The sequence below is a fragment of the Salvelinus namaycush genome, chromosome 4 (assembly GCF_016432855.1).
Source record: "Salvelinus namaycush isolate Seneca chromosome 4, SaNama_1.0, whole genome shotgun sequence".
NCBI classification, from domain to species: domain Eukaryota; kingdom Metazoa; phylum Chordata; class Actinopteri; order Salmoniformes; family Salmonidae; genus Salvelinus; species Salvelinus namaycush.
Window position 1 is genome coordinate 66,695,771 of NC_052310.1, and position 23,086 is coordinate 66,718,856.

The 23,086-nt window shown below is 43.8% G+C and overlaps 1 protein-coding gene across 1 annotated transcript in view; it reads right to left on the reverse strand.

Moving 5' to 3' along the window:
• Positions 1–7,279: 7,279 nt before the first annotated feature.
• map2k6 (mitogen-activated protein kinase kinase 6) overlaps positions 7,280–23,086 on the reverse strand; it is a 66,642-nt gene continuing 50,835 nt past the window's right edge. The window contains exons 3-12 of the mRNA XM_038990641.1: positions 22,563–22,611; positions 21,450–21,563; positions 21,040–21,159; positions 15,098–15,214; positions 13,829–13,880; positions 12,436–12,563; positions 11,370–11,447; positions 9,849–9,988; positions 8,450–8,495; positions 7,280–8,152 (exon numbers count right to left, since the gene is read on the reverse strand). Of these exons, the coding sequence (XP_038846569.1) occupies positions 8,075–8,152; positions 8,450–8,495; positions 9,849–9,988; positions 11,370–11,447; positions 12,436–12,563; positions 13,829–13,880; positions 15,098–15,214; positions 21,040–21,159; positions 21,450–21,563; positions 22,563–22,611 (922 nt within the window). The 3' untranslated portion in view covers positions 7,280–8,074. The remainder of the gene's footprint in view (positions 8,153–8,449; positions 8,496–9,848; positions 9,989–11,369; positions 11,448–12,435; positions 12,564–13,828; positions 13,881–15,097; positions 15,215–21,039; positions 21,160–21,449; positions 21,564–22,562; positions 22,612–23,086) is intronic.

Genomic DNA, 23,086 nt, shown 5'->3' on the forward strand with positions numbered 1-23,086 from the left:
ATGCCATAGACTATAGGATGGTTAATTTAGCAGACAAGATATGCTTATAAATCCTGTGCCTTTTTTTATATTATATGATTTTATATGCGAGTGCGCATATGAAGTGGCTATGCTCAGCGTAATAGTGATAATTTTAAACAGGTCATATATGCTAGATTTTGAGTTATTTTGGAAACTTTAGAAATCAAAGTATATGTGGGCTGCATGATGCAACTATAGGCTATTGATGATTTGAGAAAGTCGCAAAAAAAAGCTTGTGCTCTGTTCCTTGCCTCAGGCTGCACACCCTGTTTAATCATCAAGTGATCATATTTTCACTTATCAGACTATACTCAATTTTAATCTTGTCTTTACTAAAATGTCATATTAGTTTAGAATGGCCCATTATCAAACGGGCAGGAACAGGGGCAGGGGAAAAAGACATCACCCATATGCACTTCGTAAGCTACTCTGGTTTTATAACGGAGTGGGAGGTTTGAATCTTAGGCCACCTGCCTACACATAGTTTAAAGTACAATACCAACATAGCTACTGTATTATGTCAAAGCTTTGTGCTGGAAAACCTTGGTAGAGCATGGGTGGAATAGGCATTGTGGTGCTCATGTGAATTCCCTTTCTATTTCGGGCTTCAGACCAATAGCCTATTCTCATTTAAAACGTTGTTTTGAGTTTTTAATACAGAAATGTCTGGGCTTATAAGAACACATATTTCATTCCACGCATCAAGCACTGTTTGAGCACTGTGCCATGGGCTCTCCAACCCTGTTCCTGCAGCTACTCAGTGCTTAATTTGGGAAACCAAGTGAAATCTGTTCGGGAACATTGATAGTAACATATTTCATTAAATTGTTGACAGCCACTCTGTGCGTTTGAGAAAGTAATGAAGACGAGAAAGGAGATGGAAACATACAGTAGTGAGATATTCTGCAGCTAAAGCAATGTATCAGCCTATTAATTATGAAAAGGCCACTCAAAATCAAATTCACTATAATTGTAGGCTAAATGTTAGCCGCCCTGCACAATTAATCAGTCCAATGAACCAGTTTTTTTCTCCCGGACTTGGGTTCATATATAGGCCTATGCGTATGCATAAGCTCCAATAGTAGGGGTGTTTTGAATTAATCATCACCTTAGAAAGCGTTCTCCCTTTCGTTGTGTTAGGTTTTGAAACAACATCCACCACGACCATGTTTTCCACTCAGTTTCAACCTGTTGTTGAACTTCTTTCTTCAAATTGATCAATCACAGTGAGGTGAGTTGTAAAAGCATGATACTATTTTGATGATGTGTTTGATCTACCTACATGTACATAATTACCTCGACACCAGTGCCCCCGCACATTGACACATTGACCCTGTACCAGTATCCCCTTTATATAGCCCCACTATTGTTATTTACTGCTGCTCTTTAAATATTTGTTATTCTTATCTCATACTTAAAAAATAAAAATAAAAGTATTTTCTTAAAACTGCATTGTTGGCTTGTAAGTAAGCATTTCACTGTTGAATTCGGCACATGACAAATAAGATGATTAGAATATTTGATTTGATTGCATTTGCATTGATGTCAGAGTGGTTAGAGCACGTGTCAAACTCATTCCATGGAGGGCCGAGTGACTGTGGGTTTTCACTCCTCCCTTGTATTTGATTGTTGAATTAAGGTCACTAATTAGTAAGGAATTCTCCTCACGTGGTTGTCTAGGTCTTAATTGAAAGGCCAAAAACCAGCTAACACTAGGCCCTCCATGGAATGAGTTTGACACCACTGTGTTAGAGGGACAACAGAGCGCTGAGTACCAGGCCATTAGCGTGGTTAGTGAATTGGGTACTACCAACGCATGTCCAGAGTGCATAAGAGATTACTGTGACTCAATAGAATTTCACTGCGGTCATGACTCATGACTGCCAGTGTGGCAGTAATACGGTTACCACAACAGCCATAGTTATACCCTGCCTTCCCATTCTGCTGGATCATAACAATTCAAGTTTTCATATTGATGACATGAGAGTGCTTGCATAATAGCAAAGAGACTCAAAATCATCATCCATCCTGCCAGTCACTCTACGAAAGCAGCACAATAGTAATGGACATTGACCTACTATACAATTTCAGCCACCACAAGAACAAAATGCAACAACCAAGGATTCCATCAAACTAGACTAGTTTCAGAAATGTTTTTGAAATCTCATGTAAATTAGTTGTATAGTTTTTGCCACAGCATCAAGCCACTAGTGAACGCAAGACTTAAAAATCTGTTCTGAGCAAGGCAGTTAACCCACTGTTCCCTGGGTGCTGTGGATGTTGATTATGGCAGACACATTTCAGTCGCATGCATCCAATTGACTAGGTATCCCCCTTTCCCAATCTAGTAGACTGGGCTTGAGAGGGTAAGTGCATTAACAGCTACATTTGCAATTTATGCAAGCACGTGGCGAGTTAATATGATACTGCAGTCCAAGTAGGTACAGTGCCTTCAGAAACTATTCATACCCCTTGACTTAATCCACAATTTGTTGAACTTCTTTCTTCAAATTGATCAATCACAGTGAGGCAAGATTTTAAAGCATGATACTATTTGATGTGATTTTCGATTGCATTTGCATTGATGTGTTACAGCCTGAATTCAAAATGGATTATTGCATTTTGTTCACATATCTATACACAGTACCCCATAATGACAAAGTGAAAACATATGTATACATTTTAGCAAATGTATTGAAAATAAAATAAATAAATATCTAATTTCCATAAGTATTCACACACCTGAGTCAATACATGTTAGCTGGAAGTCTTTCTGGGTAAGTCTTTAAGAGTTTTCAACACCTGGATTATGCAACATTTGCCCATTATTCTATTCAAAATTAAAATGTTCTGTCAAATTTGTTGTTGATCATTGTTAGACAACCATTTTCAGGTCTTGCCATAAAATGTTCAAGTAGATTTAAGTCAAAATTGTAACTTAGCCACTCCCTAACATTCACTGTCTTCTTAGTAAGCAACTCATGTAGATTTGGCTTTGTGTTTTAGGTCATTGTCGTGCTGAAAGCAGTGGAGGTTGCTGACTGACTGATAATTGTATGTGTGGGGTACAGAGATGAGAGTCATAAAAAAATTATGTTAAAAGCTACTATTGCACACAGAATGAGAAAAAATAAATTAAGCACATTTTTACTCCTGAACTGTCACGCCCTGACCTGAGTATTCTTTGTTTTCTTTAAATATTTTGGTTAGGTCAGGGTGTGACGAGGGTGGTTTGTGTGTTTTTGTCTCGTCTAGGGTGTTTGTACTGTCTAGGTTTTTTTTGTAGATTTATGGGGTTGTGTTCATTCTAGGTGTTTATGTAAGTCTATGGTTGCCTAGATTGGTTCTCAATTAGAGGCAGGTGTTTATCGTTGTCTCTGATTGGGAACCATATTTAGGCAGCCATGTTCTTTGGGTATTTTGTGGGTGATTGTTTCCTGTGTCAGTGTTTGTGCCACACGGGACTGTTTCGGTTTGTTCACGTTTATTGTTTTTGTATTTGTGTTCATGTTCAGTTTTCCCTATTAAAACATGGACACCTACCACGCTGCGTATTGGTCCGATCCTTGCTACACCTCTTCAGAGGAAGAAGAGGACGACAGCCGTTACAGAATCACCCACCAACCAAGGACCAAGCAGCGTGGTATCGGGCAGCACGATCGCAGGACTCCTGGACCTGGGAGGAGATTCTGGATGGGAAAGGACCCTGGTCACAGGCTGGGGAATATCGCCGTCCCAAAGCAGAGCTGGAGGCAGAGAAAGCTGAGCGGCGGCTATATGAGGAGGTAGCACGGCAGCGCGACAGGTACGAGAGTCAGCCCCCAAATTTTATTTTGGGGAGGGGGCACACGGGGAGTGTGGCTAAGCCAGGTATCAGACCTGAGCTCACTCCTCGTGCTTATTATAAGCAGCGCGTTACTGGTCAGGCACCGTGTTATGCGGTTAAGCGCACGGTGTCACCAGTACGTGCCCATAGCCCGGTGCGCTATAGGGCAGCCCCCCGAAAGTGTCATGCGAGTGTGGGCATCCAGCCAGGGCGTATTGTGCCTGCTCAGCGTGTCTGGTCTCCGGTACGCCGTTTCTGTCCTGAGCCGTCGGAGCCGCCCGCCTGTCCTGAGCCGTCGGAGCCGCCCGTCTGTCCTGAGACGTCGGAGCCGCCCTTCTGTCCTGAGCCGCCAGAGCCGCCCGCCAGTCAGGAGCCGCCCACCAGTCAGCCGCCCGCCAGTCAGCCGCCTGCCAGTCAGGAGCCGCCAGAGCCGCCCGCCAGTCAGGAGCCGCCCGCCAGTCAGGAGCCGCCAGAGCCGCCCGCCAGTCAGGAGCCGCCAGAGCCGCCAGTCAGGAGCCGCCCGCCAGTCAGGAGCCGCCAGAGCCGCCCGCCAGTCAGGAGCCGCCCGCCAGTCAGGAGCCGCCAGAGCCGCCAGTCAGGAGCCGCCCGCCAGTCAGGAGCCGCCAGTCAGGAGCCGCCAGAGCCGCCCGCCAGTCAGGAGCCGCCCGCCCGCCAGTCAGGAGCCGCCCGCCCGCCAGTCAGGAGCCGCCAGAGCCGCCCTCCAGTCAGGAGCCGCCAGAGCCGCCCGCCAGTCAGGAGCCGCCCGCCAGTCAGGAGCCGCCAGAGCCGCCCGCCAGTCAGGAGCCGCCCGCCAGTCAGGAGCCGCCCGCCAGTCAGGAGCCGCCCGCCAGTCAGGAGCCGCCAGTCAGGAGCCGCCAGTCAGGAGCCGCCAGAGCCGCCCGCCAGTCAGGAGCCGCCCGCCAGTCAGGAGCCGCCAGAGCCGCCCGCCAGTCAGGAGCCGCCCGCCAGTCAGGAGCCGCCAGAGCCGCCCGCCAGTCAGGAGCCGCCAGAGCCGCCAGTCAGGAGCCGCCCGCCAGTCAGGAGCCGCCAGAGCCGCCCGCCAGTCAGGAGCCGCCCGCCAGTCAGGAGCCGCCAGAGCCGCCAGTCAGGAGCCGCCCGCCAGTCAGGAGCCGCCAGTCAGGAGCCGCCAGAGCCGCCCGCCAGTCAGGAGCCGCCCGCCCGCCAGTCAGGAGCCGCCCGCCCGCCAGTCAGGAGCCGCCAGAGCCGCCCTCCAGTCAGGAGCCGCCAGAGCCGCCCGCCAGTCAGGAGCCGCCCGCCAGTCAGGAGCCGCCAGAGCCGCCCGCCAGTCAGGAGCCGCCCGCCAGTCAGGAGCCGCCCGCCAGTCAGGAGCCGCCCGCCAGTCAGGAGCCGCCAGTCAGGAGCCGCCAGTCAGGAGCCGCCAGAGCCGCCCGCCAGTCAGGAGCCGCCCGCCAGTCAGGAGCCGCCAGAGCCGCCCGCCAGTCAGGAGCCGCCCGCCAGTCAGGAGCCGCCAGAGCCGCCCGCCAGTCAGGAGCCGCCCGCCAGTCAGGAGCCGCCAGAGCCGCCCGCCAGTCAGGAGCCGCCCGCCAGCCAGGAGCCGCCAGAGCCGCCCGACAGTCAGGAGCCGCCCGCCAGTCAGGAGCCGCCCGCCAGTCAGGAGCCGCCCGCCAGTCAGGATCCGCCTGCCAGTCCGGAGCCGCCCCTCTGTTCGGAGCCGCCCCTCTGTTCGGAGCTGCCCCTCTGTCCGGAGCTGCCCCTCTGTTCGGCGCTGCCCCTCTGTCCGGAGCTGCCCCTCAGTCCAGTGGGGCCTTTAATTAGGATCTTAGACCCTAGGTCGGAGGCGAGGGTCGTCCCTCTGAAGAGGCCCTTGAAGAGGGCAATGACTATGGTAGAGTGGGGTCTACGTCCCGCACCCGAGCCGCCACCATGAATGAGGCCCACCCGGACCCCACCCGGACCGTTACATGAACTTATGCAGGCTTGCCATAACAAAGGGGTTGAATACTTATTGACTCAAGACATTTCAGTTTTTAATTTGTATTAATTTGTACAAATTTGGGAAAACACAATTCCACTTTGACATTACGGGGTATTGTGTGTAGACCAGTTACAAAAATAAATCTTAATTCAAGCCATTTTAAATTCAAGCTGTAACACTTCAAAATGCGGAAAAAGTCAAGGGGTGTGAATGAATACATTCTGAAGGTACTGTAAATTTGATGATATATAAAAATGTGGAGGGGCTGACCCTGTTAGTTATTAAGTAGCCTGGGTTACTATAAAGTATTCTGGGTTTTGGTAAGTGTGGGGGAGAGGTTAAGCGCAGAAAACTTTAATTATGTAACCTATGCAAGCTAATGTTGAATCTATATAATCCTGCAGCGTTTAAGCCGGTATAGTACATTTGATAATGTAGAGAAATGTGGAGGGGCTGACACTGCACAAAAGAGACTATACATTATGTTTGCTTCTTGTGGTGCGCTTGAGCCAAAAGGGGTCCCCTAAATATTGTTCAGAAATTACTCAATTGGACAGAAATGGACACATGCTGAGTAAATAAAGATGAGACCACCAATACAAATACAGTTTTTGTTTTCTGACTTTTTAGAGCAGCACATACACTGTGTATACCAAACATTAGGAACATTTTCCTAATATTGAGTTGCACCCCCCCTCCCGTTTGCCCTCAGAACTGCCTCAATTCGTCGGGTCATGGACCGTACAAGGTGTCAAAAGCGTTCCACAGGGATGCTGGCGATGTTGACTCCAATGCCTCTCACAGTGGTGGGGGGGTGGACCATTCTTGATACACACGGGAAACGGTTGAGCGTGAAAAACCCAGCAGCATTGTAGTTCTTTACACAAACCGGTGCGCCCCCGGGAACCTACAACCATAACCCGTTCAAAGGCACTTAAACCTTTTGTCTTGCCCAATCCATGTCTCAATTGTCTCATCTACACTGATTGAAATGATTTTAACAAGTGGCATCAATAAGGGATCATATCTTTCACCTGGTCAGTCTGTCATGGAAAGAGCAGGTGTCCTTAATGTATAGTCAGTGTATAAGGCTTGCGTTATGAGTAACTGTTTCAGTAAAGCATTACCTGTCAAGTGCGACACACAACAAATACACACAAACAGTAAAATAAGAAATTTCTCTATTGTTAATGTAAAGTTTTCAAAGGGAAAACAGCAGTTAATAAAATAAGCACACTGCAGTATACTGTATCTCATCAGTATAAATAAATAAGCTATATATCTTTAAAATAATAATAACTGTATAACTTATCTCCAGTTCTATTCGAGTTGAACAGAAGAATATTCAGGAAGTGACTAGGAAGGAATAGATGTACCCCTCCCACAACAATGACATCGCCCACATATATCTCACAACACATGCATGGAAGGCTTCCACCCACCCACCCTCCCAAACACACAGCCCACAACATTAGAGAGCAGTTAAGAGCAAACTGCAGTAACTTCCTTTGAAGAACCCATTGCAGGTCTGACTGAGGCCTCCAGCCTGTCTCCCGGTCTACAGCTCAACCATTGGACAGTCATAGAATCTGAATCTCTCTGTAACTATCTGTTTATCTAAGGGGACTGAAACCCACCCATTATATAGTAGATATGTTCTGTACATGTGCAGTCTATTAGTAAACCAATACAACTTTCTTTGAGTAAAATACAAACATTTAGATTATACATATGTATATTTATCACTTTTAGTTGTTTTATGTTTTCACACCAGGTTTAAATATATATTAGAGAATGACCAATAGCACAGGGCATAATCCACACGTTCCTAAATTCACTAACATCCAAATCACTGTTTGAGCAGTGGGTCTCGTACAGTAACAAGGGTGGGACAAAATTAGAGAGTCGGCGGGAGTCGCATTTCACATAGTTAAATTCATCATAAATTCATCCATTCAGCCCTCCAATCCTCAAAACAACAGTAAATTACACGTTGCCCCATTGCCTATATCTAATATGTGAGGGCCTTGAGGCCTTAAGGCTAACTCCTCATTCCTCCAACATGGTTGGGCATCATTCTCCTCATTCATCTCCTCGGAGTTCCTCTACTGTCCATTTGCATCTGTGCCAGAGGGAGGGGTCGGGAACTGGGGAGGCGTTGGAGTCCCGCAGGTAACAGGGTTTGCGATTGGTGCTTTTTTTGTAAGGCCCGCCTCCCCCTGTGGCAATTGGTCAGAGCGTTGTCTTAGATCAGGGAGCGGGGCTGCTTATCAGTCCCCGAGGATGACCTTGACAAAGCAAGCCACGTCAGTCTCTTTGGATTCGTGGGAGATGAAAAAGGGATGTTGCTGGGATGAAGAGAAGAAAAGATAAGAAAATAAATGAGAAGAGACAATTTAAGTGATTCATGTAAAATCAAATACAGTATAAAAAATAATATACTCAACAAAAGTTTGATATATAATCAATAGCATTGATTGGATATAAATTAATTATTACTGGACTAAGTCTGCCATCAAGTGGTCAACTGTTAGTAATGGAAGAGGGCATGGTCACATTCACTTTGTATTGAACATTTCTTAGAGTTGAAAATAAAGTGTGTAACTAAATAATAAGACATCTCCAAAGTAAAAAAAAAACCTCACCATGAGTTCTGGGTAGTTTGGCCGCTCTTTGGAATTTTTCTTTAAGCTGGGAATGAAAAGGGCAATGACAGAAAGGATTACAACTGCAATGTCTATGATTCATATAGAGATACTGTTAGATGACTCATATCTGGTAATGTGTCTCCCACTCCACTCTACTCCAGATTGAATCAGCTGCAAGCGGACATGTCAACGGAGTAAAAACCCAAAGATTGGTAAATTCATTTTGCCAGCTAACTAAACTTCTAGTAATCATGGTCAAATTACTGATCGGGGGGGCCCCCATTGATTTTGTTAATCATTCTCACTCAGATATCATATTCAAAACTGCAAACATTTTTTATAGCAGTATGGAAAATGAGTAGAATTGCCAGAAATTAGCTGTAAAACTGAAACAAATTATCATTGCTCCATGGCACAATGAGTAGAAATATGAAATGAGTTATAAAATTGCTAAATCTTCTCTATGCCCCATGGCAAAAGTGTAGAATTGCAGCAAACTTGCTATAAAATGGCAACATTTTCAAAATGCAACAACAATGTCAAAATGCAGGAAATTAACTTTAAAGCTTACATTTTTTTCTCTCCGCTGTTGAGAGGGAGGCTGCTAAAATGTTTTGCTCGCAAGGTGGGGGCTCCCAAAAGGCTAGTGCCCGGCCCCTCATGAGTTCAGATTTTTTGTGGCCCCCACCCAGATCAAAGTTTCTCATCTCTGCTGTAGGTAATAGGTTTCCATTTCGGACCGCCATAAAACCGAAAAACTAGGGCCTACATTGTACAACACAACAGACCAAGATGACCCATTAGCAAGGTTTTATGGTGGGAAAATGTAATTTATCTTCTGCACTGTAGGCCTACATGTAAAACAAATGTAAAACCTTTTAGGGTTGTGTGAAGGGAAAAACGGCATGAGTAGATATTAAATATTTGGTGTGGAGACCTAACAGTGCGCGGTAGACATAACAGGCTGGTGAGAATGCCTATTTAGACACATTCCACAGAGGGTAGCCTAGTCTCTGGAACCCAGGCACATGCATCACATTCTGTCCTGGTCATAAAGTGCTTGTGGCTATTACAACAACTGGAAAAATTGTCAAGAGAAATTCACTTGTGAGTCTCAATCCAGCAAGCGCTCAAGTAGGACTCATACAATAGCCAAAGACCTTGAGTGGAATTAGACGAGGCAAGGTACAGAAAGAAAATACTGACATAACTGACATTGACAACACTTTTGTAGGGCCTAAATTATGTACAGGTAAGCCTGGTCCCAGATCTGCTTCTGATATCTTGCCAAATCCAATTGTCACTGTCTTGACAAACATAACAACGACCATAGACTTGGAAAGACAGCCCAAACAGATCTGGGACCAGGCTAGGTTTACAGGAGAGGAGAACATACCACAGAGAGGTGAAGTCAACAAACTCAGGGGAGAACTGGTCAGCAGGAAGCTGGGGGGATGGTTCCTCCACCACCTGCTTCAGCTGCTGGAAGGGGGTGCCCCACGAGTCATAGGGAAAACGCAAGATGGCCAGCTCAATCTGAAGAGGGGGGCACAGGATATGACAGGGCATGAGATATGACAGGGCACAGGATATCACAGGGCACTGCTAGAGGGCAGGCTATTCATGGGTTGCATGTTTCGTCACAATATTATTTTGAACGTTTGTTTTATACTGATGAGCAACTGAGCATTCTACTCAATGCATCGTCAATGAGCGCTGATGAACATTTAATCAAAAGTGCATTACAGTGGCTTGGAAATACAATGCTTTTCAAAGAGAGGCAAATCATTTGTAGTAAAACCTTTTGTCATCATTTTGATGTCGCCAGATTGACTTTCGATGCAGTATAACGGTAGCTAGTTAGCTAAAATCGAGAGGTCACCTGATTTAAGATAGCTAAAGTTAGCATTGCTAGCTATTTTTGAGGAACTTTGCTGGCTAATGACAACATTGCCGTATGTCGAAAGTAAATTTGACATGATAATGCTGGCAAAGTTGTTTCCTACTAAACATTTGACTACTTTAGCAATGTAATCGTATTGCCAGGCACTGTAGTGTAATTTACACTAAACAGTCGTTAGCCTCCGGCCAGAATGACTGGGATTATCACGACTTTAGGGCACCAGTATTGCGTCACCGGTAGAGGGTGGCTTTAGAACATTCAAAACAATGGCATGACGCGACCTAGTAATGGAGGTGCAACCTATGAATAGGAATGCAGCATTGTATTGTTGTACATAAAATGCACTAAGCTAAAGAATCTGTCGTTAAACGCCAGAAATTGGGTGATTTGTGACATTAGACCCCTCAAACTCAACTCTGGACCTTGAATCCAGTTCCACTGTGTTTTTTCATTGTTCTCCTCTAATCGGCACTGATTTAGACCTTGGACACCAGGCGGGTGCAATTAATTATCAGGTAGAAGAGAAAACCAGCAGTCTCCGGAGGTTAAGAGTTGAATACCCCTGCCCTAGACAGCTACATTTCTGAAAACTACCATTGGCAGCTGGAGGATCATCACATGTTCTTTTGACACCAAACTGTTATTGGGTGTGACAGAATTTAGGATGTGCAAATGAGAGAGAGGAATATGTAACAGCTCTCCTGGAGCAGAGCAGTAGAGGGTCATCATGTCTCACTGAAAGAAGGCAGGGCCTTTCTTGAACATGAAAAACATGTTCTATTTGCACAATAATTAATTTCAATTCAATATTACTTTTTTTCTCTCCACATGACTATTACTAGCAATGTACAAAATGTCACCCAGGAAAACTAAAATCTTCTCTATGAAACATTTAATCTGTGGTTACTGTAGCATTCATAAATAATATAATATAGGCCTACTAGTGTAATAATCATACCTTTTTTTATTATAAATGAATAATCTGCATAAGTAACATTTTTTATAGAGACTCACCATAGTGATTCCTAAACTCCAAATGTCAGACTTGACGTTGTAGCCTTTCTGATTAATCTCTGGGTTGATCCTCTCTGGCTGGGGGACAGAACAGAACCGCGCACACACACACACACACACACACACACACACACACACACACACACACACACACACACACACACACACACACACACACACACACACACACATACACGAGACCCGGATAATATCACTTTAGTATCGCAAACTAACATTAGTTGTCCTAGACGACCCAAACTCCCCCCATCATCTGTACCTCAAACACACACAACCCATTCTGTTCTCTGAGTGCTACCAGGCCCTAAAAACTGCTCAGCCAATCAAAGGCTCTGTGGACACACTGTTTGGGCACACAGCAGTTAAAAGCTAACTGCGGTTATTAAAGGGCATGGCTAATGACATAACATAGAGACATGTAGCACTTAAACATATAGGCAGCAAGCAGTCAGCTCAGCTCAGTCAAACTTGTACAATAATTCATTAACATGAACATCATGTATCATATCTCTGTTCTGTAAACAGTTATTCACTGAGCCAGCATTTGGGCTCCCGAGTGGCGCAGCGGTCTAAGGCACTGCATCTCAGTGCTTGAGGTGTCACTAGACACCCTAGATCGATTCCAGGCTGTATCACAACCGGCCGTGATTGGGAGTCCCATAGGGTGGTGCACAATTGGCCCAGCGTCGTCCGGGTTTGGCCGGTGTAGGCCATCATTGTAAATAAGAATTTGTTCTTAGCTGACTTGCCTAGTTAAATAAAGGTTCAATGTAAAAAATAAAATAAAAAGTAACATATTGTATGAATTGGAATTCGTAATAGGTCATGTGAATTGTAGGAAATGTATTTATTTTCATACCATTTTTGCAGGACATAACATATCATAGGAATTGGATGACGTACACAGCTGTCCAACAGTTTTGGGGACCCGCTTTGGCTCATGAGCATCGTTAAGCCTAAATCCTTTATAGTTTGATTTTACTGAGTAGACATCTATTTTCTATATCTTTTAAAACCCTTATACCTCTCTTACCACACACCCACTCACCGCCATGTAGGGCTTGCAGCCAGCGTCTATGGTCTTGGCCACGGAGTCCACCAGGTAACCACTGATCCCAAAGTCACACATCTTCACCTGGCCCTGTGTGTTGATCAATACGTTTGATGGCTTCACATCTGAGGGAGAGAGAGGGGAGAAAAAGAGGAGATGGAAGGATATAGAGGAGAGAGAGAGAGATGGAGGAAAGAGATATGGAAGAGACAGAGAGGAGTGTGACGGAAGTGAAAGAGATACAGGGTCATCACTGATTTAATCTGCTGAGTCAGTTAGCCACAGTGACAGAACTGGGAAGCAGTTAACAGTCTCAAACACACAGCTGTAACGACTCTCCTCTTCGTCTGATGATGAGGAATAGGAATCATCGGACCAACACGCAGCGTGGTAAGTGTTCATAGTAAATTTAATCAAATAAACTGAACACTGAATGACAAAAAAACAACAAAGAGAGTGAACGACACGAAACAGTCCTGTAAGGTGAAAAAACACAAAACAGGAAACAACTACCCACAAACACAGGTGGGAACAGGCTACCTAAGTATGGTTCTGAATCAGAGACAACGATTGACAGCTGCCTCTGATTGGGAACCATACCAGGCCAAACACATAGAAAAGGACAACATAGAACAAAACATAGAATGCCCACCCCAACTCACGTCCTGACCAAACCAAAATAGAGACATAAAAAGGATCTCTAAGGTCAGGGCGTGACAACAGCCCTCAAAACACTTTTGCAGAAGGACTGTGATCGCTGGCTAGGCACAGTTTTCACTTTATTTTAGTAACCTGCAATCATCTTAAATGACTACATGCAATGTTAATACAGAAACAGACGCATGGAACACTGAGGTTTTAGACACAAGAAATAGAGTATTTGACCTTCGGTGAGACATGGTTTTAAAGGATGGACACTAGTCCAACTGTTTTAAAGTGTACCCCATAGAGATGCATAATACAGGTAACTGCCAAAAATAAAATAAAAACACCAACATCGTGTCTTATTAGGGCATTGGGTCACCACAAGCTGCCAGAACAGCTTCAATGCACCATGGCATAGATTCTACAAGTGTCTGAAACTCTATTGGAGGGATGCGACACCATTTTTCCAGAAGTTCCATCATTTAGTGTTTTGATGGTGGTTGAAAACGTTGTCTCAAGCGCCGCTCCAGAATCTCCCATATGTGTTCAATTGGGTTGAGATCTGGGGACTGAGACACATATCCTTTAAACGTGACCCGAAGCATGATGGGATGTTAATTGCTTAATTAACTCAGGAACCACAGCATACTTTGTATCCATCATTTACTCAAGTGTTTCCTTTAGTTTTGGCAGTAACATATACATATTTTAATATAAAACGTTTTATTTAACTCTGTGATGTTACCTCGGTGGATCACTGACAGGTTACTGTGCAGATGTTCCAGAGCCTTCACTACCTGTAACCAGGGAGATTAGAACATAAGAACATTAGAACAGAACACCGACACATCAGCAGAAAGAGAAGGAGATTGGGGAATCCATATGGTTGCATCTATTATTTATGAATTCTTAGTATATTAAGCATCTAGCATGAATTAACACATTTAGTCAACTACATGTATACCCACGTACAGTAATAGGCTATTCCTCTTGGTCTAGAGACTGACTGATCTGACAACAATACGTTCATAATATACTGTATATTCCTACACATAACCAACCCATGTATTATTCATCTTGGTCTCTAGGCTGACTGATAACTTTAGTCCTACTCATATGAATTAACCTCTACGGGACCGGTGTCCCTAAACCGGGACAGTTGTTGCTCAATATGCAATAATGTGACATTGTAAACAACTGCCAACTTTCAGGGACATAGACATGTCTTATATGGGCAGAAAGCTTAAATTCTTGTTAATCTAACTGCAGTATCCAATTTACAGTAGCTATTACAGCAAAAACATATTGTTTGAGGATAGACCACAACAAAACACTTATCACGGAAACTGGTTTGATACATTCAACTCTGAAGGTAAATAATGTACTTAAATTCAGTAATATTGCTCTGATTTGTCATCCTGAGGGTCCCACAGATAAAATGTAGCATCATTTTGTATATTCAAATGTAGGAACCGGGTTCTACAGTTTGACCCCACTGTTGTCTCTGGCTCCACACCCACCCCGACCAGCCATCTAGATGTTTGAAGGTTAGTGTATATTCTGTAGGGATACTAATGATCCATCATGTATGACATTCCTGTAATCTTTAATTGTTTATTACCATATCATTTTGTATGTTCTCTATAGTTATGTACTTGAACATTCATAAATTCAACGAATTTATATTGATACAAAATATTGTGTAGTGATGTAATTCTTCACTGGATCAGTCTGAAAATTTGCACACACTGATGCCATCTTGTGGATAACATCTAAATTACACCTAGAATCCTATCTCAATGTATGGCCTTTCTCTTGCATTTCAAAGATGGAACAAAAAGAAAACGCATGCTTTTACCAAATAATCCCAAATCATCACCTAAACTCTATGCCCTATGCATTTGTGGAGATCTGAGAGGATTTGATTGGTATAAGCAATATGGTGAAACTTCTACTAGTATGATTGTACATAGGGCGCAGGGGACGATTTGGATTGGGCCCTAGTCCTACTCACCGAGACGGCCATCTTTCCCAGTATGTCCTCGGGGATGGTCATGCCTTTATCTATCACCTGCTTGTAGAATTTATCCAGAGAAGTGTCCATCAGCTCCATACAGATCCACACATCACCCTGATTACATAACAAGGGGCAATCTTTCATATAGTGGAGGATACAGTATGATGTACAGATGGAGAGATGGTGGAGGGAGTCGAAAGGGGGAGATGGATAGATGGGGAGAGGGGTAGAGAGATTGGAGATAGAGAGAAAAATAAATGGAAAGAGGGGAAGACAAAGATGGAGAGAGGGGTTGAGGGAGGGATTGGAAAAACACAACAGAGTCGGACCACATTCCTGACACACGGTTCGACTAACAGGAAAGAGCTTTTCCCAATGTGCTCTGCTGTGGAGGGATATCGTGTGGAACGCTCTTTTCTCTTCAGGAGGAAGGCAACTACATCCAGAAAAATCTGGAATTCTTTATTTGTTTATGTTGACTACAACATAAAAAGCTATGCCCTCCCACATCTCTATGGTACCGGTCTGAATGGCAGCACATCATTGTATAAATCAAGGCTGTAATGGCAGTGTAGGAAGCCTTATGTTCCATATAGTTAGGAAGAGGACTAAGATAGTAACTAGGTACTGTAACGACGTTCGTCTGAGGAAGAAGGAGTGGACCAAGGTGCAGCGTGGTACGTGCTCATGATATTTATTTAACTCAGAACACTAAGACAAAAAAATTTAAATAGACCAACACGAAACAGTTCTGTCTGGTGCAGACACAAAGACAGAAAACAACTACCCTCAAAAGACAGGTGGGAAAAGGCTACCTAAGTATGGTTCTCAATCAGCGACATAGAATGACAGCTGCCTCTGATTGAGAACCACACCCGGCCAAACACATAGAAATAGACAACATAGAACAAAAACATAAAATGCCCACCCCAACTCGCGCCCTGACCAACCAAAATAGAGACATAAAAAGGATCTCTAAGGTCAGGGTGTGACAGTACCCCCCCCCCCCAAAGGTGCAGACTCCGGCCGCAAAACCTAAATCTATAGGGGAGGGTCTGGGTGGGCATCTATCCGCGGTGGCGGCTCTGGTGCGGGACGTGGACCCCGCTCCATCTTAAGCTTGGCCCACTTATGTGGCGCCTCTGGAGCAGGGACCCTCGCAGCGGGCCCCGGACAGGAGGGAGACTCGCGGCGGCTCCGGACAGGAGGGAGACTCTGGCGGCTCCGGACAGGAGGGAGACTCTGGCGGCTCCGGACAGGAGGGAGAGTCTGGCGGCTCCGGACAGGAGGGAGACTCATCACTGGAGGCTTCTTGCCATGGATCATCACTGGAGGCTTCTTGCCATGGATCATCACTGGAGGCTTCGTGCCTTGGATCATCACTGGAGGCTTTGTGCCATGGACCATCACTGGAGGCTTTGTGCCATGGATCATCACTGGAGGCTTCTTACCATGGATCATCACTGGAGGCTTCGTGCCATGGATCATCACTGGAGGCTTCGTGCCATGGATCATCACTGGAGGCTTCTTGCCATGGATCATCACTGGAGGCTTCATGCCATGGATCATCACTGGAGGCTTCGTGCCATGGATCATCACTGGAGGCTTCGTGTCATGGATCATCACTGGAGGCTTCTTGCCATGGATCATCACTGGAGGCTTCTTGCCATGGATCATCACTGGAGGCTTCTTGCCATTGATCATCACTGGAGGCTTCGTGCCATGGATCACCACTGGAGGGTTCTTGCCATGGATCACCCACTTGAGTGGAGAGACACACAGGAGGCCTGGCTCTGAGAGAAGGCACAGGACTCACCAGGCTGGGGAGACATGCAGGAGGGTTAGGGCTTAGCACAGGCACAGGACTCGCCAGGCTGGGGAGACATGCAGGAGGCCTCTTCCTTGGCCGAGGCACCGGATACACTGGGCCGTGGAGGCGCACTGGCAGTCTCGAGCGCAGAGCTAGCACAACTCGTCCTAGCTGGATACCCCCTGTAGCCTGGCAAGTGCGGGGAGCTGGAACAGGCCGCACTGGGCTGTGCTGGCGAACCGGGGACACCGTGCGTAGGGCTGGTGCAGGATAACCCGGGCCGAGGAGACGCACTGGAGGCCAGATGCGCTGAGCCGGCACCATCCCTCCTGGCTCGATGCGCACTCTAGCCCGGCCGATGCGAGGAGCTGCGATGTAGCGCACCGGGCTATGAGTGCGCACTGGGGACACCTTGCGCATCACCGCATAACACGGTGCCTGCCCGGTCAATCTCTCCCCACGGCAAACACGAGGAGTTGGCTCAGGTCTATCTCCCCGTGTGCCCCCCCCCAAAAAAATATCTGGGGCTGCCTCTCGTGCACGCCTCCTCGAGCCAACTCCTCGTAGCATCGCCGCTCCGCCTTAGCTGCCTCCAGCTCCTCTTTTGGACGGCGATACTCTCCCGTCTGTGCCCAGGGTCCCTTGCCGTCCAGGATTTCCTCCCATGTCCAGGAGTCCATTACACCACGCTGCTTGGTCCTTTGGTGGTGGGTAGTTCTGTAACGACGTTCGTCTGAGGAAGAAGGAGTGGACCAAGGTGCAGCGTGGTACATGTTCATGATATTTATTTAACTCAGAACACTAAGACAAAATAACAAAAATAGACCAACACGAAACAGTTCTGTCTGGTGCAGACACAAAGACAGAAACAACCACCCACAAAACACAGGTGGGAAAAGGCTACCTAAGTATGGTTCTCAATCAGAGACAACGATAGACAGCTGCCTCTGATTGAGAACCACACCCGGCCAAACACATAGAAATAGACAACATAGAACAAAAACATAGAATGCCCACCCCAACTCACGCCCTGACCAACCAAAATAGAGACATAAAAAGGATCTCTAAGGTCAGGGCGTGACAGGTACCTGCCTCTATGAACATACAGATGCGGCCAAATATATTGGCACTGATGCACGATTCACTGTTTCTCCTAAAATAAGTTTACATTAAAAAACATTTGTTGTTTACACTTGTATTTGTTTAATTTACAACTGGCCACAAAGTCAAAAATGTTCTGGACTACATTTTTTCAACATTCTAATTAATTTGGTTGGAGGCAAGTGATTCTTGGCAAGTGTAATTTATCCTACTTGTGCTAAGTTGCAGGTGCCTACACACTAACAAAAAATGGTTCTATATAGTGCCAAATAACCATAGCAGATCCCTTTTTGGTGCTATATACAGTGCCTTCAGAAAGCATTTACATGCCTTTACTTTTTCTATATTTTGCTGTGTTACAGCCTGAATTTAAAATGTATTAAATTGAGAGTTTGTGTCACTGATCTACACACAATATAACAATGTGAAATGGAATTTTGTTCATATAAAATATTAGAAATTGATAAAAAATGAAAAGCTGAAATGTCCTGAGTCAATAAGTATGCAACCCCTTTGTTATGGCAAGCCCAAATAAGTCCAGGAGTAAAAATGTGCTTAACAAATCGCATAATAAATTGCATGGACTCAATCCGTGTTAAATAATAGTGGTTAACATGATTTTTTAATGATTACCCCATCTCTGTACCCCACACATGCAATAATCTGTAAGGTCCCTCAATCGAGCAGTGAATTTCAAGCAGATTCAACTTCAAAGACCGGCGAGGTTTTTCAATGCATCACACAAAGAGCATGGATTGGTAGATGTGTAAAGATATCAAAATCAGATGTTGAATATCCCTTTGAGCATGTTGAAGTTATTAATTAGGCTTTGGATGGTGTATCAATACACCCAGTCACTACAAAGATACAGGTGCCCTTCATAACTCAGTTGCCGGAGAGGAAGGAAACTGCTCAGGGATTTCACCATGAGGCCAATTAAAACATTACAGAGTTGAATGGTTGTGATATGAAAAAACTGAGGACGGATCAACAACATTGTAATTATTCCACAATATAAACCTAAATTACAGATTACATTTTTTTTATCCAAAACATGCATTCTGTTAACAACAAGTCAACTTAAGTAATACTGAAAAAACAAATTGGCAAACACTTTACAGAGTACCACTATTCATATTTTCAAGCATGGTGGTGGCTGCATCATTTTTCAACACTTATTTTTGATAATTGTTTTTGATAATTATTATTATTTATTTATTTTTTATAGGTTTTTGATAACTTGATATAATACATCAATAAAATCAATTTAGCCTCAAATAAATAATGAAACATGTTCAATTTGGTTTAAATAATGCAAAAACAAAGTGTTGGAGAAGAAAGTAAAAGTGCAATATGTGCCATGTAAGAAAGCTAACATTTAAGTTCCTTGCTCCGAACATGAGAACATATGAAAGCCGGTGATTCCTTTTAACATGAGTCTTCAATATTCCCAGGTAAGAAGTTTTAGGTTGTAGTTATTATAGGAATTATAGGACTATTTCTCTCTATACCATTTGTATTTCCTATACCTTTGACTATTGGATGTTCTTATAGGCACTTTAGTATTGCCAGTGTAACAGTATAGCTTCCGTCCCTCTCCTCGCTCCTACTCGAACCAGGAACACATCGACAACAGCCACCCTCGAAGCAGCGTTACCCATGCAGAGCAAGGGGAACAACTACTCCAAGTCTCAGAGCGAGTGACGTTTGAAACGCTATTAGCATGCACCCCGCTAACTAGCTAGCCATTTCACATCGGTTACACCAGCCTAACCTCGGGAGTTGATAGGCTTGAATTCATAAAACACACGAAAGTGCTGTTTGAATGAATGCTTAAGAGCCTGCTGGTGCCCACCATCGCTCAGTCAGACTGCTCTATCAAATCATAGACTTAATTATAACATAATAACACACAGAAATACGAGCCTTAGGTCATTAATATGGTCCAATCCCGAAACTATCATCTCGAAAACAAAACATTTATTCTTTCAGTGAAATACGGAACCGTTCCGTATTATATCTAACGGGTGGCATCCATCAGTCTAAATATTCCTGTTACATTGCACAACCTTTTATGTCATAATTACGTAAACTTCTGGCAAATTAGTTCGCAATGAGTCAGGTGGCCCAAACTGTTGCATATACTCTGACTCTGCGTGCAATGAACGCAAGAGAAGTGACACAATTTCACCTGGTTAATATTGCCTGCTAACCTGGATTTCTTTTAGCTAAATATTATACTAAAAATATATACTTCTGTGTATTGATTTTAAGAAAGGCATTGATGTTTATGGTTAGGTACACATTGGAGCAACGACAGTCCTTTTTCGCGAATAAAATAAATAAACACAGCTGGTGATCCCTGATGAAAGAATTGAGAACCACTGACTTAATAAACATTCACAAGACAACTGACCATAATTTAACATGTAATGACATAACACCAGATATTAGATCAACTGGAATGACACTCTCACTCATGGTTGCACAAAAAGAACTGAGAGCAAAGCAAGCCTCAAAATATTCTAAATGAGCCACCGCCCCTACATTTGAATTATAACTCAAAGATGAAAGAACACTTTTCTGAATTGCAAAGAACCATTAAAGAGCTCAAAGGGTTATTTTAGTAATTATTTCTCCACATAGAAAGATCCCCCTTACCATAGAACCCTTGAGGAATCCTCTTTTATTTGTTTACAGGGTAAAAATAGCCTGTTTTAAAAAGAGATAACAGAACATTCTGATTCATTGCACTCCGTTTGAAATTGCAAGGGTGCCAATATACTTAAAAGCATATCTACAAGGCTCTGTCCTCTGACATCTTTGTAATGATATTGTAGGAAGCCTATGTTCCTTATAGGAATAAACTAAGTCAGTAGGAGAACCCCATAAAGAGTAGCTTTTGCAATTGCAAAAACGTATGGGGACTGAATAAACAAATAGGCTGTTTATTGTAAAGCGTATTTGGGTTTAAGAAAAACACCCTATAATGTCTAAGTATTATTGTTATTATAAAGTAGCTAGTTACCTCTCTGAAGAGTGCGCCGTAGAAGGTAACTGTGTAGAAGCAGTCTACTGTCCTCATTGAGATGTCTAGGTCCATCAGCAGTCTCTTCTGTTCCTGGGTGTTCACTGTGGCACGGATCCTCTAGGGTGGGAGCGAAAGGACATCAAATCAATCAATAAATCAAGTCTATCCATCCATCCATCCAACAAATGTATTACATCAACAGCTGTCACTATGGCTGCGTTAACACAGGCAGCCCAATTCTGATCTTTTGCCCAATTATTGGCAAAATAACTGACCTGATTGGTCAAACTACCAAATATTGGGGAAAAAGATCAGAATTAGGCTGCCTGTATAAGCGCTTTTGCTATAGTAACCTGACCTAGATCTCCTGAAAGTGAACATCAATTACATCATCAAATCTCACATACCTTCACTGCCATGATCAAGCCACTGGGCATGTGCCTCATCTTGTCCACCACACCATACGCCCCTCTTCCCAGCTCGTCGATCTGCTCCAAGTCATCGGCCTTCACCACAACGTTCTGCACAGGACAGACAGGGGAGCGTGCCATGTCAGGCTGGATTCAAACACAGTGATGTAATGAGAGAGAGCAAGACTGGGTAAAAATCTCCCTTCCTTCCCTTACTTCTCCCATACTTGAAGTAATCATTGAATACAAAAAGAGGGATAGAAATATTGAGTCACAAGAGGTCATTGGGGTTTTTGGTACCCAATCCTCATCTTGTGCAAACAAACAGAAACAGAGAGCGACAAACACGAAAAGAAACACTAAATCCTAATCTACCAACATACGGGGTCATTTTACGGGGTCTCTTATTCTCTTTGTTTGAGAGTTCTGCTTTGGCTCTGAGCTACGTCTTTGTTTAAACATCTACTCCAACCAAAGTTTTTTATCAACATGGAACATCAACATTGAAACACTAAATACTGTATATAGTCTCTTCTAAGGGGTTGATGGGTTGAGTCCAAAGACACCACAAATGCCCATTTTCATCTGAAAGAATAGTTTACGTATATCATGGGACCATTTTTGTTTTCTTATACTTCATACAAGAACCAAAAAATAAATTGCTGCCCTGACTGACTTCAGGCTATATTGTAAGACAAAAAAACCTTGCATCTTTGCCAATGGAAAATTCCACATATTTGATGAGTTTAAAATAAATATTTTTTCTGCCCGTCAGGCAGTAAAGCACATTCCAGTCTGCCTACAATCAGAAGTGTTCAATCTGGGTCATAATGTTTGCTAGGCCGTTCTTTATGGCTCAGACCCTTAATTGAGCCAAGCTTTCAGCTTTCTGCATTCAGACCACAGAGAGAGGACCTAACTCAACCTAAAGTATACAGAGGTTAGAACAACTATACACAGATGTAAAACGTATGTTTATGTAAGTTCTTCAGTTTTATATAAAGGTTTTGTCAAAGGAACATGTGTGGGAAAAAACATAGTGGTAGACGAAAGGTAAGAATGTGAGAGACAGTAAGAGATAGCATACTGAACATTAACTAGATGAGGTACCTTCTCTCCGATGGTCACACAAGCTTTCGAATCCAAATCTCTTGGGGGTCTGTAAGGTAGACAGTTGTTAGGATACAAAACAGTTCATGTACAACATTTTCTGTATTCATCAGGGTTGGGGTACATTTGGAATTTCTGAATTAAACTAATATATTTATATTAATTTAATTTAATTCAGACAATGAATTTGAATTGGCCACACCCCACAAGATGCAGAAAATTGGAATTGAAGTAAAATGTAAATAATTTAAACCAATTCAACTGAGACGTGAACCATGAAAGTCTCATTCACTTGACAAATAGTTTATCGAAAGGATATGCCACTTATTAATGCAAAAAAATACACATACCATTTCAAATATTAATTTGATTATAATTCAGATGTCAAACTGTATTTTTCTTCTTTGTCAAGAGATGTTAGATTGTTCCCTTGCATACTACAGTGTTCGATCTAATGCATTCTGGGATTTTTTCATCTTCTGATATTTAAAAACGTTAAGGGAATTATTCATTATTATAGACAA